Below are 16,900 nucleotides of genomic sequence, written 5' to 3'. Positions count from 1 at the left end.
TGTAAAGATTTACACCCTCGGAAACCCTGTACAGGGTCGCTATGGGTCGGAACCGACTCGACGGCACTTAACAACAACAACAACAAAAGACAACAACACATGGATTTCACCAGATCAGGGTACACAGAAATCAAATTGACTACATCTGTAGAAAAACAAGGTGGGGAAGCATATCGTCATTATCATCAGCCAAAGTAAGGCCAGGGCAGACATGCAAGTTTAGACAGAAGTTGAAGAAAATGAAAACAAGTCCACGAGAGCAAAATCATGACCTTGAACATATCCCACCTGAATTCTAGTGTTAAACTGAAAAAACAGATTTAGTGAATTAGGCACTAATGATGGAATACCTGATGAGTTGTGGGATGACATCAAGAACACCATACAGGTAAAAAGCAAAAGGTCATTGTTGTTGTTAGGTGCCATTGAATCGGTATCGACTCATAGTGACCCTATGTACAACAGAACGAAGCACTGCCTGGTCCTGGACCAACCTCACAATTGTTGCCACGCTTGAGCCCACTGATGCTGCCACTTTGCCAATCCATTTCACTGGGGGTCTTCCTCTTTTTTGACTGTCCACCTTACCAAATATGATACCCTTCTACGGTAACTGGTCTCTCCTGACAATATGTTTGAATTATGAGAGACAAAGTTTGACCATCTTTGTCTCCAAAGAGCACTCTGGCTGCACTTCTTCAAACACAGATCTGTTGGTTCTTTTGGCAGCCTATAGCACTTTCAATATTCTCCTCCAACACCATAACTTAGAAGCATAAATTATTCTACAGGCTTCATTATTCACTGTCCAGCTTTCACATGCATATGAGGTTATTGAAAATACCATTGCTTGGGTCAGGCATACCATAGTCCTCAAGCTGACATTGTTGCTCTTCAACACTTTAAAAAGGTCTTGTGCAGCAGATTTGCATAATGCAATACGTCATCTGAATTCTTGACTGCTGCTTCCATAAGTGTTGATAGTTGATCCAAGAAGAATGAAGCGCTTGGCAACTTCAATCTTTTCTCTGTTGACAAGAATGTTTTTATTGGTCCAGTGGTGAGGATTTTTTTTTTTTTTTCTTTACATTGAGATGCAATCCACACCAAGAGCTGTGGTCTTTGATCTTCATCAGTAAATATTTTAAGTCCTCTTCAGTTTCAGCAAGTAAGGTTGTATCATCTTCACATCAGTTTGTTAATGAGTCTTCTTCCAGTCCTGATGCCATGTTTTTCTTCATACAACCCAGCTTGTCAGTTTATCTGCTCAGCATACAGGTTGAATAAGTATGGTAAAAAAATACAACCCTGTCGCACACCTTTCTTAATTTTAAACCATTCACAGGTCCCATGTTCTGTTCCAACAACTGCCTCTTTGTCCATGTACAGATTCCTCATGAATACAATTAAGCGTTCAGGAAAATTCATACTTCGCAATGTTGTCCATAGTTTGTCATGATCCACACAATCGAAACCCTATGCATAGTCAATAAAGCACAGGTAAACAAGTTTGTGGTATTCTCTGCTTTCAGCCTAGATCCATCGGACATCAGCAATAACCCTTGTTCCACAATCTCTTGTGAATCCAGCTTGGACCTCTGGAAGTTCTCTGTCAATGTATGCTTGCAGCTGTTTCTGTATTACCTTTAGTAAAACTTAACTTGCATGGGATATCAAAGATATTGTCCGATGATTTCCACACTCCATGGGCCATCTGTCTTTGGAAAGGGCAAAAATATGGATGGATGTCTTCCAATCAGTTGGCCAGATAGTTGTCTTCCAAATTTCTTGGCATAGATGAATGAATGTCTCCTGTGCCGCCTCACTTTCTTGAAATATTTCGATTTTCGTTTAATCAATTCCTGGACCCTTGTTCTTTGCCAATTCCTTCAATGCACCTTGGATTACTTCCTTCAGTATCATTGGCTATTGATCATATGTGACCTCTTGAGATGGTTGATTATTAACCATTTCCTTTTGGTACAGTGACTCTGTATATTCCTTCCATCTTCTTTTGAAGCTTTCTGCATCATTCAATAATTTGCCCAGTGAATCTTTCAATAATGAAAGTCGAGGCTTGCATTTTTTCTTCAGTACCCCAGCTTGAGAAATGCTGAGGGTGTTCTTTCTTTTTGGTTTTCTGACTCCAGATATTTGCACATTTTGTTGTAATATTTGACTTTATCTTCTTCTTGCACTGACCTTTGACATTTTCTGTTCAGCTCTAGTACATCCTCATTTCTTCCATTTGCTTTAGCATCTCTATGCTGGAGAGCAAGTTTCAGTGTCTCTTCTGATATCAATTTTGATCATTTCCTTCTCTTGTCTTCTTAATGACTTTTTGCTTTCTTCATGTGTGATATTCTTGATGTCATCCCATAACTCTCTGGTCTTCAGTGTTTAGTGTTTAATGTATCAAATCTGTTTTTCAAATTTGATCTGTAAATTCAGGTGGGATATATTCAAGGTCATATTTTGGCTCTCATGGACTTGTTTTCAATTTCTTCAGCTTCAGTTTGTATTTGCATATAAGCAATTGATAGTCTGTTCCACAATCTGCCCAAGGCCTTGTTTTGACTGATGATATAGAGCTTATCCACCGTCTCTTTCCACAGATGTAGTCAATTTGATTTCTGTGTATTCCATCTGGTGAAGTCCATGTGTATAATCGTCTCTTACACTGTCTAAGGAAGGCATTGGAAATGAACAAATTCTTGATTTTGCAGAATTCCATCATGTGATCTCCAGCATCATTTCTATCTATCACCAAGGCCATATTTTGTAACTACTGATCATTCCTCTTTGTTCTCAACCTTTGCTTTCCAATCACCAGTAATGTTCAATACATCTTGATTGAATGTTTGATCAATTTCAGATTTAAGAAGTTGGTAGAATTATTCTATTTCATCCTCACTGGCTTTAGTGGTTGGTGTGTAAATTTGTATAATAATGGTATTAACTGATCTTACCTGCAGGAGCATGGATATTATCCTATCACAGATAGCGCTGTACCTCATGACTGATCTGGATCAGTTTGTTGTACTGTGGTGGCTTGTGTGTTGCTGTGATTCTGGAAGCTATGCTACCAGTATTTTAAATACCAGCAAGGTCACCCATGGTGGACAGGTTTCAGATGAGCTTCCAGAAAAAGACAGACTAGGAAGAAAAAGTGATGAACTACTTTCTAATATTTAGTCACTGAATACCTATGACTAGCAGAGAAACACTGTCAGATATAGTGCTGGAAAATGAGTCCCTCAGATTGGAAGTCACTCAAAATGTGACTGGGGAAGAGCTGCCTCCTCAAAGTAGAGTTGACCGTGATGACATGAATGGAGTAAATCCTGTGGGAGTTTAGCCTATGGGACCTTCATTTGCTGATGGGGCACAACTCAAAATGAAGAGAAACAGCTGTAAACATCCATTAATAATCGGAACATGGAATGTATGAAGTATTAATCTAGGAAAATTGGAAATTGTCAAAAATGAAATGGAACGCATAAATATTGCTATCTTAGGCATTAGTGAGCTGAAATGGACTGGTATTGGCCATTTTGAATCTGACAACCACATGGTTTACAATGCCGGGAATGAAAACTTAAAGAGGAATGGTGTTGCATTCATTGTTAAAAGGTCATTAAGAAGACAGAAAAGAAAAAAGTATCTGAAACTTGTTCCCCATCATAGAAATGCTAAAGCAAATGGAAGAAATGAGGAAGTAAAAGAGTTCAACATAAAATTTCCAAAAGTAGCTCGAAAAGACAGAGCAGAGTATTATAAGGAACATGTACAAAAACCAGGAGTTAGAAAAATCAAAAGGAAAGAACATGTTCAGCATTTTTCAATCTGAAAAAGCTAAAGAAAAAAGATAAGCCTTGATTTGCAATATTAAAGGATTCTATGGCGTCCTAGTGTAGCATAAACATTGGACCACCTAACAACAACAAAATGAGTGAAATAGTCAATGATGTAGAAAGCATCAAAAGACGATGGGAAGAATACAGTGTCACTGTAGGAAAAATAAACAGTCAATGTTCAACCATTTCAGGAGGTAACATATGATTGAGAGCCAATGGTACTGAAGCCCAAGAAGCACTTACAGCATTGGCAAACAAGAAGTCTCTGGGAATTGATCTAAACAAACTAATGCAGCACTGGAGGCACTTGCCTATCTATGCCAAAATTTGTGGAAAACAGCTACCAGGTCAACTGACTGGAAGAGATCCTTATTTGTGGGCACTTTGGAGGGAGGATGTAGAAATCATTGAACAATACCATTAATATCACACGCAAGTAAGATTTTGCTGAGATTGAGATGAGGATGTGCAACAAGGGATATCATTGCTGACTTCAGATGGATCTTGGCTGAAAGCATAGAATACCAGAAAGATGTTGGTACTAACTATGAGTTATTAAAAATGCAAAGGTTTTTAACTCTATGAATCATGACAAGCTATGGGCAACATTGTGAAGAATGGATATTCCAGAACACTTGACTGTGCTTATGAGGAATGTGTACATAGACCAAAAGGCAGCTATTGGAAAAGAACAAGATGACACTGAATGGCTTAAAATTAGGAAAGGTGTGCACTAGAGTTGTATACTTTTACCATATTTATTCAATCTGTATGCTGAGCAAATAATCCAAAAGACTGGATTATGTGAAGAAGAACATGGCATCAGGATTGGAGGAAGATTCACTAAAAACTTTCAATACCCAAATGATATTATATTGCTCATTGAAAGTGAAGAGGACTTAAAATACTGTTGAAGATCAAAGACCACAGCCTTCAGTATGGGTTGCATTTCAATGTAAAGAACATAAAATCTTCATCACTAGACCAATAAATAACATCAGGATGAATGGAGAAAAGATTGAAGTTGTCAAATACTTCATTTTGCTTAGATCTACTATCAACACTATGGAAGCAGTCATCAAGAACTTGCTTTAGGCAAATCTGTTGCATAAGACATTTCTATAGTGTTCAAGAACAAACTTTTCAGTTTGAGGACTAATGTGAATCTGACCCAAGCCATCGTATTTTCAATAACCTCATATGCATGCAAAAGTTGGAAAAGAAATAAGGAAACCCATAGAAAGATTGATGCATTCGAGTCAATGGTGTTGGAGGAGAATATTGAAAGTACCATGGGCTGCCAGAAGAACAAGCAAATCTGTCTTGGAAGAAGTACAGCCAGAATGTTCCTCAGAAGTCAGGATGGTGAGACTTCGTCTCTCATACTTTGGACATGTTATCAGAAGGGACCAGTCCCTGGAGAAGGATTTTGTCTTGGTAAACTGAAGGGTCAATTAAAAGAGGAAGATGATATGGATTGGCACAGTGGCATCAGCAAAGGTCTCAAGCATAACAGCAATTGTGAGGATGGAGCAGGACCCAGCTGCATTTCATTCTTCTGTGTACAAGGTCGTGAGTCACAACTGACTAAACGAAACAGTATTTTAGCATCCTGTGTGGAATTAAATGTGCTATATTGGAGTCCTGGTGTGGCACTACAGGCTAATACGCCGGACTACAAACTTGGTTTGATCTGCAAGGTCACTGGTTCAAGCTCATCATCTGCTCCTTGGAAACTCTATACTGGGTTGCCATGAGTTGGAACCAACTCAACAGCACTTAAAAACTGCAAATTGAAAAAAAATACCTTGAGAATTAAATGACTAACATGAGAGTAAGAACCATAAAGATATAAACTATAGTACATCATAAAAAATATAACGCAAGAAAAAGACACTTTGTGTATACTTATTTTACATGGAAGTCAATGTTTCTGCATTGCATATAATATTGTACATAAATTAGGCAGTTAGATTCTTGTTATAGACATCTAAGTGCAGAGATGCAGAAAACATAAATAATGGAATTCTAAATCAGTTACTTATTTGAGACCTTAATACTGTATCATAAAAAAGAGGAAAAACACTGAATTTAGATTTTCAGTAGGTAATAAAAATAGTAAATATATATATTAAAATTATATTATATTGTCAGAGACTGAGTTTATAGCTCACACAAGATGGTGCTACAGTTCTTTCTATAGAGTATGTGATAACTAATTCTTTGATTTCTTCCGAAATAAACAATTTAATAATAGTAAATATATTTACATTAGCAATATTACTAGTGTATTTAGTTTTTTTTTCCTATAACAAAGGATTATGCATATTTGAATATATTTGTATTATACTTAATTTTAGTATAGCGATACAAAGGAGCAAAGTTAAAAGACTGTTACAAAAAGAAAAACTGGCATAGCCTGGAAATAAACAATGCAAATTAATTGCTAACGTATAATGAACAGTCATCATTAAAAACTATGATAATTAACTATGACACTAAATTGATATGGGATATGTACAACAAAACACTCATACTGTGCTTCACTGTCATTACATCAGACACATATAAACTGATGTAAGAGAAAAAAAACATTTCTGAAGATTATTCTCAACAATAATTATATTTAGGATTTTACATAGAAACTTCAATCTGGATTAATGAAGGTAATCAATAACACTCCTCAGTTAACCTATTTCTTCCATCCTTAGAAGAAAGGAAATAAAGGATATGTGTGAAAACATGGGAATGTTCTGGAAGTCATATACATTTTAATTACCAAAGACTTACAAATTTGTAATACTATTTAAAAATTTTCAGATGAATATGAAAGATGATTATACTAAAAATATGAAAGTAAGTAAAATAAATGATACTAGTGTCCTGGTGTAGCACTGTGGGCTAATGCATCAAACTGCAAAGTCATTTGTATTGCAAGGTCAGTGTTCAAGCTCACCAGCTGCTCCTTGGAAACAGGATCACTACAGGGTCGCTACAGGTCGGAATCGACTCAATGGCACTTAACAACAAGTTTCCTGGTGTGGCACTGTGGGTTAATGTGCTGGACCGCATGGTTGGTTTGAGCTACAGCATCTACAGTTCAAGCTCACCAGCTGTTCCTTGGAGACCCTCTACAGGATTGTTTGAGTCAGAACTGACTCAGCAGCACTAAACAGCAACAACACTAGGGTTCTAGCTCATATATATATAAGAGCTTACTCATAACAAAACCTGTTTAAATGTCTCTGGTCAGTGGATAAATATGTCTCTGTGATCAGTGGAAACTCTCAACGATGTTCTTGGCTTAGTCTCATTAGGGTAGCTTCAAAACAAGAAGAAAAATAAAAAGACCCAATCAAAATAGTGGCTTTCAAAGGGACCTTCAAGGCCAGTTAAATTCAAGGCAGTGAGATCAGCTCAAAAGGGTATGATGATTGTTTTTTGAATTCCAAAGGCATAAACATAATATATTTTATTAAAGAAAACAGATGATCATGGGGTTTATTGTAAAGGAGTTTTAAGAAAATGGAAAATAGAAATTGCATTGATGAGAAAAAAGCCAAGAAATTTTCACGAAGGAATTATTTTTTTTCCATCACAATGCACTTGCTCATTTTTCCAAGATAGCAAGGGCTTTCCTATGTGAATTTCATTGGGAAATATTACCCCACTCACCTTAGAACCCTGATCTTGCCACCTTTAGACTTCTTTTTCTTCTTCAAACTTAAAGAACATCTAAATAGAACATTTAAAGGATACCCAAACAAAAAGCACAGAATTTTTTGGAGAGTTGTTGTTGTTGTTGTTAAGTGCCAGTGAGTCAGTTCCATTCATAGTGAACCTGCATGCAGTTTCCAAGGAGTTTGAACTACCAAGCTTGTGGTTCAAACCAGCCTTGCAGCCCAGTGCTTATCCTACAGTGTCACACCAGGACACATTGTCTTCAGAAGAGTACAGACCTATGTGGAGAACATATAGAGAAGCAATGGCTTCACGTTTTGATTTTTTTTGTTTGTTTGTTTCATAAAGGTTTCTATGATTTTTATAGAAGTACTTTTTGACTTACCCTTGCATAGAGTCATCAGTATTTATTATAATAACAGCACCTGCTTTTTATTGAAGGGCTCTGGTAGTGTAGAGGTTAAAAGTTGGACTTCTAATCTCACAGCTAGCAATTCGCAACTACTAGCCTTTCCGCAGGAGGAAGATGAGACTTTCTGCTCCCCTAAAGATTTACAGTCTCAGAAACCCTACACAAGGTCACTATAAGTCAGAACACTCCACGGCACATAACCACCATGACCACTTCATATGGAGTCCTGGTGTGATGCTGCGGGATAAAGAACTGGACCGCAAGGTTGGTTTGCAGTTCAAACTCACCAGTGGCTCCTTGGAAACCCTATACAGGGTCACTATGAGTTAGAACCAACTCAATAGCACTTAACAACAACAGCTCTCTATTGAAAACTGATCTGTAATAAGCACTTCCTATGTGTTCCACTTTATTTCACTTAGTCATATTCTTTATAATGGGGAAAATAACAGTAGAAAATAACAGTTATTTTAAAGCTATAAAAATAACACTTAAGAGATGTTAAGTAATTTGTTCAAGGTCAGGGAGCTAGTAAGTGGTAATGGTGAAATTTGAATCTAGGGAGTTTGTCTCCAGGCACTCTTCATCATTATTTACACTATGCTCAAACATCCTTAGTAACCATACAAATATTAAATTGTTTTCAACAGATTAATCTTAGATTTATCAGAACATTTCATTTGTTAGGCAATTTTTCAAGGAGACTATATTATCCTGAGTCACTGAATTCACCAGATTATACAGGGTAATATGAATATCTGATACTGATGATCCTAGATAATTACTGATAACTGAATTAATCCTCACTGGTTTTGGGAACATATCATATGATGAACAACAAGAGGAAGAAAGATATTATGAACTAAGGAAGAAAAAGACAGAGAAGACCTCATGCATAACTGATAAAAATCCACATCATCTGACACAGTAATGTTTACCAAGATAGGTGGTGGTTTAATTTCCTCTGAGTTGAAAATTGCAAATGAAACAGAAGGAAAAGCAGTGATGGGAGACATTAGGGTATAAGGACAAATGGGTGGTCTTGAGTTACAACAAGAGCAACTCGGTTATTGTTGGGTTTGAGGAGGTTAATTATCTAGCATTCTTCTTTTCTCCCATCCAGGTTTTGAGCAGAAATAAGCTAATGGGGTATGCTTACTGGTAGAGCTATTGAAGAATGTAAAGGTGTATGACAACTATATAGTTCTTAATTTTAAGTCAATGATAAAGACAGATATCCACCTAGTACCTGGGTAGTACAAATGTTCAAATGGTAGTGCTAATAGCATGGCTACTAGCAGAAAGGTTGGTGGTTAAAGTCCACTCAGAGGTACCTCAAAAGTAAGGCCTTGCAATCTATTTTTAAATATTACAGCCATTGGGAAGCTGGAGCTCAGCGCTACTGTAACATACTCCTACATGGAGATGCCATGAGGTATCGTCAACTCTAAGACAACAGACCTGCATGAAGGTGGTCAGCACTGTCAGAAATAAGAATGCATTCTGAATTTTATGTCATAATGTTGGATGGCTTTTTTTTTTTTCCTTTTCCCCCAATAAATTAAAAACTACTTAAAATTTCTCTTCAAAGTAAACAAACTGTCATAAGTGAAATTTAATACCCCAAAAAGAATATTTTATAATCAGTAATCAACCAACTCGACGGCACTTAACAACAACAATCATGCTATTTATTCACATTAAACACATGAAAGGTGCCATTAGTGTTAAAATACATAACAGAAAAGATAAATTTTTTTATTATCAGCAACAGCAGCAATAAACATTTATATGCAGTACTACAGGACTTAGCATCAGCAGTTCGAAACTACTAGCTGCTCCATGGGAGAACGATGAGGCTTTCTGCTCCCGTAAAGATTTACACCCTTGGAAACCCTGTTCAGGGTTGCTATGAGTCGGAACCGATTCCATGGCACATAACAACAAAACAAGACTTTAGAGCTTGAAAGTGAGCTCAAACTAATAGATAATTCTGACATTTAGAAACTTAATACTTACATTTAGTAACATAAGATATTCAGTAGCTAAATGTAAATGAATAAGTTTTATTCTTAGAGAAACTAAACCTGCTATAAGCAAGTCAATTCTGATCCAAAAATTATTAATTTTTAAGAAAGAGAAAGTTCACTAAGGAAGAAAGAACTTTCATGAAGAAAGACTGTTTTGACAATCAGAAAAGCAAGTTTCATTATTAGTCTGATTGCAGACATTTTCCTTTCTGAGTGATGCTGTTGTTGTTCCATGCTTCTAAGTCAGTTCCAACTCATAGCAACCCAATATAGGGTTTTCCAGGAGCAGCTGGTGAGTTTGAACCTTGCGCTGACCTAGTGGTTGAAACTGACTTCTGGTCCAGGGATTAGCCTATAGCACCACACCAGGATTCCGTTCTGAGTGACATATGCCTTTAAATTTTATCTGCTTGTGCTTAAAATAATTTTGAAGGATCTTTGAAACAATTGGACATTTCCATTATAATAGTCCAGCTTAACTCAAATAGAGGTTATTTAGCCAAATCATAGCTAAACTTAATAAGAAACAGAGTTAGATTACAATCAACATTTAGTGATTGGCAGCTGCCCTAAGGTTCATAATTTAGCAAAGCAAGGTCCAAAGGGGACATCACTGTTTTACTTTCACTTACTCATAGCAGCTAATTCACTGTTTCAGTGGAGCCTGCATAATGTAACCCATGTGCAGCCAACACATTTGGCCACAGACATATTTCAGGAAACGAATCTCAGACTTTTGGAAGGTCTACTTCAAGAAAACAATCATAACTAAAAGTGTATAACACAACCAAAGCAATCTTTGTCAAACTGTAGTGACTATTTGAGCAGGAGAGAGATGGGGTTTTCTTTTCCCTTAAAGATTTGCAGCCTTGGAAACCCTGTATAGGGCCGCTATGAGTCGGAACTGACTTGGTGACATACCACCACCACCATTTCAGTGGTCACTCTGATTCGGAACACTTAATTTCCCCCGTTTTATGTGCTTCCATGCCAATTCTTCAGAGAAGGGGGTCTACAGGTTTGGGATAACAATGTTATTGTGAGTGTATGAGGATCTATGATGAATTAGCAAGATCTCACATGAGCTAATATAGACTACTGGTTCTCAACTGGGAACAGTTTTACTCAGCAAAGCAATCTCTGCTGATATTTGGTTATCGCATTTTGGGGGAAGGTTATTACTAGTTTATCCTACAATGCATAAGTCTGGTACCCATAATAAAGAATAAACTGGCCCAAAATGTCAATAATGCCAAGGTTGAAGAATCCTATAATGGAAAATCAGACTTTGGATTAATACGTAGGGAATAAATGTAACCATATTGAAGGTACAGACTGGCTTTCAGTTCTGGAAAATGATTCCTTCAAGAACTCACAGAGGAAGGGTCAGTGGGCTCTTGAAGGCACTAACAAGTATAAGCTTTGTCTCACTGAGAGGCACAAGTACCACTTAGCTGGACCTTCCTAGTGATATCAAACAAAAGATCAGTGGGAGGAAAGTAGACACCATTTAGAGGATTATCATTATGGATGGCAGTCCATGTGTAAAATCAGGGATTGCTTCTGAGTATATAGCAAGTTTAAAAGCTAGCATAGTGGTCTTCTTAAAAGAGTTTTCAGTTTAAGTAAGGGTCAATCTTGCGCACATTGAGACTTTTCTCTGGCAAGGATAATCTGCCAGGATACAGAAGAGTCCTTGTAAAATTTAACTGATTTCAAAGAGATTTAAAAATACAATGATGTTTATGAGCTATAGCTAGTTAATGTCTAGGCTTTTCTTCCAAAGGAGACTCTGGATGGATTAGAACCTCTACCCTTTTAGTTAGCAGCCCAGATACTCCTTAATTATTAGATAAAATAATTTAAAAAACAAAACAAAAAACAGTGTCATCTAGTCAATTCCAAGCTAAATCTACCCCACACAATCTTTAACATTAAAAAAAAACAACAAGAAAACCAAGAACTGAGTAATATAAAAGTTTAGGTTTCTATGCTACCTAAAAAACATGCACCCTAATGCCAAACTTTTGACAATCTTAATAATCTTAATTTGGTCTTAACCCACAAAGAGTGATAGATAGATAGATAGATAGATAGATAGATAGATAGATAGATAGATAGATAGATAGATAAAAATCCTCACAGAGTTTTCTCACGAATTCCAGTATGGTTTAGACCATAAGAGCAAATTTGTTCCATAGTTGAGGCCTCTCATGGGTTGAATTATGTCCCTGCAAAACATGTCTCAACTTGGGTATGCTATGATCCACAGTAATGTGTGGTTGTCTTCCAATTTGTGATCTGATATAATTATCCCATATTCTGTGATATGAGTTATAAATCCTAGCATCTATATGTTAATATAGACCCAACAGGAATGTGGAAATCATGGGACAGTATCATTAATATCATAATATAAGTAAAAAATTTGCTAAAGATAACACAATAACTGTACATTGACAGGAAATTGTCAGGGGTTAAAGACTGATTCAGGCGAGGATGTGGAACAAGGGGTATCATTGCTGAAGTCAGATGGATATTGGCTAAAAGCAGAGATTGCCAGAAAGATGTTTACCTGTGCTTTCCTAACTATGTAAAAGCTGTTGAGTGAGTGGATCATGACAAGCTATACACAACACTGCAGAGAATGAGCATTCTGGAACACTTATGCTCATGAGAAACTGTCCATAGACTATGAGGCAATCAATCAGACAGAACAAGGAGACACTGAGGTTTCAAATAAGGAATGGTGTGTGCTTGGGTTGCATTCTTTCATCATACTTGCTTAATCTGTATAAATCTGAGAAAATGGATTATATGTAGAAGAATATGAATCAAGATTGGAAGAAGACTGACTAATAACCTGTACTGTGCAGATGATACAAGCTTGGTTGCTGAAAATAAAAAGGACTTAAAATACTTATGATGAAGATTAAAGACCACAGCTTTTATTATGAGATGTACCTAAATGTAAAGAAAACAAAAATACTCACCATTGTAGCAACAAATAACATCAGGGTAAATGGAGAAAAGATTGAAGTTGCCTAAGACTCCATTTTGCTTGGATCTATTATCAACACTCATGAAAGTTGCTGTTGTTGTTGTTAAGTGCTATCGAGTCAGTACCAATTCATAGCGACCCTATGCACAAAAGAACAAAACACTGTCCAATCCGGGGCCAACCTCACAATACCACGCTTGAGCCTATTGATGCTGCCACTTTGTCAATCCATCTCGTTAGGGGTCTTCCTCTTTTTCTCTGACTCTTCACCCTACCAAACATGATATCCTTCTCCAGTGACCGGTCCCTCCTGACAATATGTCTGAAGTATGAAAGATGAAGTTTGGCCATCCTGGCTGCACTTCTTCCAACACAGATCTGTTTGTTCCTTTGGTAGCCCATGGCACTTTCAATATTCTCCTCCAACACCATAACTCAAAAGTATCAATTCTTCTATGGTCTTCCTTATTCACTGTCCAGCTTTTGCATGCATATAAAATTATTGAAAAGACCATGGCTTGGGGCAGGCGCACCTTAGTCCTCAAGCTGTCATATTTGCTCTTCAACACTTTAAAGTAGCAGTTAAGAAATCAAACATGTATGGCATTAGGCAAATCTGCTGCACAAGACCTCTTTAAAGTGTTCAAGAGCAAAGATATCAGTCTGAGGATTTAGGTGTGTCTGACCCAAGTCACAGTATTTTTAATAGCCTCATATGCATATGAAAGTTGAAAAATGAAGAAAGACTATAGAATAATTGATGCATTTGAGTTACCCTATTGGAGAAGAATATTGAAAGTACCATGGACTGCTAGAAGAACAAACAAACCTGTGTTGGAAGAAGTACAATCAGAATGCTCCTTAGAAACCAAGATGGCCAGACTTCATCTCTCATACTGTGGACATATTATCAGGAGGGACCAGTTCTTGGAGAAGGATATCATGCTTGGGAAAGTGAAGGGTCATCAAAAAAGAGGGAAACTCTCAATGAGATGGATTGGCACAGTGGCAGTAGCAATAGGCTAAAGTGTAGCAGTGATTGTGAGGTTGGCATAGGACTGAGCAGTGTTCCGGTCCGTTGTGTATAAGGTCGTTACGAGTTGGAACAGATTGGATGGCACTTAACAACAACAACATATATTAAGGAGGCAGCTGTATTAAGGGTGAACTGTACACAGAGTCACATACTTACAAGAGGACATGACTTAAATTCCACCCTTATTCATGTTACCACCTTACTCAATTATGAGTCACATCCTTACTCAATTCACATCCCTGCTTGAGTCAGACCCTTAATAGAATTGAAAGGAAAGGGAAGCAAGTTGAGAAGAGAGACCTGATTATCATCAAGAAATAAGATCTGGGAGCAGACTGTGTCCTTTGAATTCAGTATCCCTGTGTTGAGTACCTCCTAGAAAAAAAGGAATATTGATTGATGACAAGGCACACGGAGGTCTTCAAGAAATGCTAGGCCCACAGATATTGAACGGAGACAGGAATTTCCTCCAGAATTGAAAGAAAGTAAAAACCTTTCCTACAGCTGACACTCTGAATTTGGATTTCTAAACTAAGTCAGAATAAATTACTGTGTGTTAAAGATATCCACTTGTGATATTTGTGTTATACAACAACTGTGTATACACACTCTAGCCTTTGGACTTTTCAGGTCCCCTCAGAAGAGAATCATCAGGGAAAAGATTGCCAGAAGTAATCTCAATGACTGCAGAAGCCAGAGCTCTAAGTAAGAAAGAAAACAGATGGAAACTTAAATTCATCAAAAAAAGACTGACTTCTGCTCAGTGGATTCTGTTTATGTTTCAAAATATTTTTATCTTCCTGATAGAATTCTGAAAAAGTATTTGTGTACCTTATATTTTGATGTCTAATTTAATGGAATGGTTAATTCTCCAACATGTTTATAAATCCAGTACTGTAAGCATTACAATTCCAGTGGCATAAATACATGTGAAAGAAATGCATATATTATCATACTCTTGCCTTACCTCTGCTCAATGTATGTCCCACTTATGTTGCTAAACAATTTCTTGTTTGCTTGTGTTTTTTCCAAAAAACATTTTTTAAAGGATTTTGGAATCAGCTAGGTTAAAAAGAGTATCACTATTAAAGGAAATCCTAATAAGTTTTATAGATCAGTTTCCAACAAGAATTAAAACATTTGAACATATAAAATAAAATAAAACCATTCCTTAAACATATAAAGTTCATGAGGCAAAAATCTAGGGAAAAATTACATTAAGAATTAAGTTATAATTTAAACTGAACAAACTTTTCTATTCCCTTTTGATACTTACACGTTTCTAAACAACTAGTTTTGAAAAGATCAGGTGAGCATCAACCTCTTATTTACATGCTGACATCTCAGGAATAAATAGCATTTAGTCCCTGAGCTCTGCCTGGCTCAAGTGACCCTTAACTCTATTCCTTAAGCTTCCATATCAAGCTGACTTATTGCAAAAAAAAAAAAGAGTCCTGGTGTGGCACTGTACGATATGTACTGGACTGCTAACCCAAGGCTGGTGGTTCAAACCCACCACTTACTCCTCATTCCTTGGAAAATCTATACTCATAGGGTCACTGTGAGTCAGAGTGGACTGAACAGCACTTAACAAGACACAAAAGGATAGTATTTTTTTTTTCATGAAATACTATTAAAAATAATTTGAATATCCTGTAACTCAAAGAAGAGGTACTGAACATTTTTTCCCAGAGATTTTTATATACTTGGAGGGTTGCTATGGGTCAGAACTGACTTGACAGAACGTAACAACAACAACAAATCAGATTAATTAGAAAGTTTGTGATTTTTAACATAGATATAAATTATTTTTAAAATATAGACAGTTTTACTTACCAACACCCTCACGATAACTGGAAAGTTCAGGATAGAGTTTATATTCATTTCCGCTACCTGCAGGAAAAAAAAAAAAAAAAATCTTCATCATTCTCCCATGGAGTGGCCGGTGGGCTTAAACCACTGGCCTTGTGGTTCACAGCCCAGTGCATATCCTACGGAGCCACAGTGCTTCAGTCACTTCTGTTTTAACACTGTACAACTTATTAGTATGTAGTATATAATAGATATAAAAACACCAAGTCACCACTTGTAAAACAATTACTTTAGACTACACTAATTGACAGAAACAGAATTATTTGATCATGTTTCAAGTCAACATACAGTGGGTGGTGGTGTGCTGTGGAGTCAGTTCTGACTCACAGTGACCCTACACAGGGTTTCCGAGGCTGTAGAGCTTTATGGAAACAGAAAGCTTCATCGTTTTTTCTGTGGAATGACTGGTAGTTTTGAACTACTGTCCTTGAGGTTAGCAGCCCAACTCATAACTACTACGCTAGCAGAGCTCAACATATATATCTGAAGAAATCCAGAATATACACAAAGTATATGGTAGATGATGAATATACAGGAATGATAAACAAGAACACAGACTCTAACTAGGACCTTTTTAGTGTACATGTGTGAAAAACCCTGAAACATCTCATTACATAAAACAACTCTGAAATGACCTGATTTTATTTTATTTTATTATGTTGGCTTAAACATCAAGGACATTTTATTATTTCATACAAGAAATGTTAACTGGCCTGGCAATTTCAGGTTTGGTTAATTCAGCAGCTCAACATTACCAAAGATCCAGACCCTTTCCATTGGTACATTTGACCATCCTTAAGACGTTGGCTTTGACTGGTCCTTGCTTAGTCACAAAATGAGTACAGCAGGCCAAGGTAAAATATTCAGGCTCATCAATGTTCAAAAGAAGAAGTGATTCTCTCTTCCTTGTGTATTTTTTGGAAGCAAAGATAACTTTCTCAAAAATCTTTAGCACAGTTACTCCTACAACTCTGGGCCAGAAGTGGGTCATGTGGACATCCTAAGTCAATG

The 16,900-nt window shown here is 36.8% G+C and overlaps 1 protein-coding gene across 1 annotated transcript in view; it reads right to left on the bottom strand.

Annotated features, from left to right (window-relative positions):
• The window catches only part of SH3YL1 (SH3 and SYLF domain containing 1), a 117,437-nt gene that overhangs the window by 5,934 nt on the left and 94,603 nt on the right, over positions 1–16,900 (bottom strand). The window contains exon 10 of the mRNA XM_006866717.1: positions 15,854–15,910. Coding sequence (XP_006866779.1) covers positions 15,854–15,910 — 57 coding nt within the window. The remainder of the gene's footprint in view (positions 1–15,853; positions 15,911–16,900) is intronic.

Source organism: Chrysochloris asiatica, unplaced genomic scaffold (assembly GCF_000296735.1).
Source record: "Chrysochloris asiatica unplaced genomic scaffold, ChrAsi1.0 scaffold00095, whole genome shotgun sequence".
Classification (NCBI taxonomy): Eukaryota; Metazoa; Chordata; class Mammalia; order Afrosoricida; family Chrysochloridae; genus Chrysochloris; species Chrysochloris asiatica.
The sequence above is the reverse complement of the archived record's forward strand: the minus strand, read 5'-3'. Positions and strand labels throughout refer to the sequence as shown.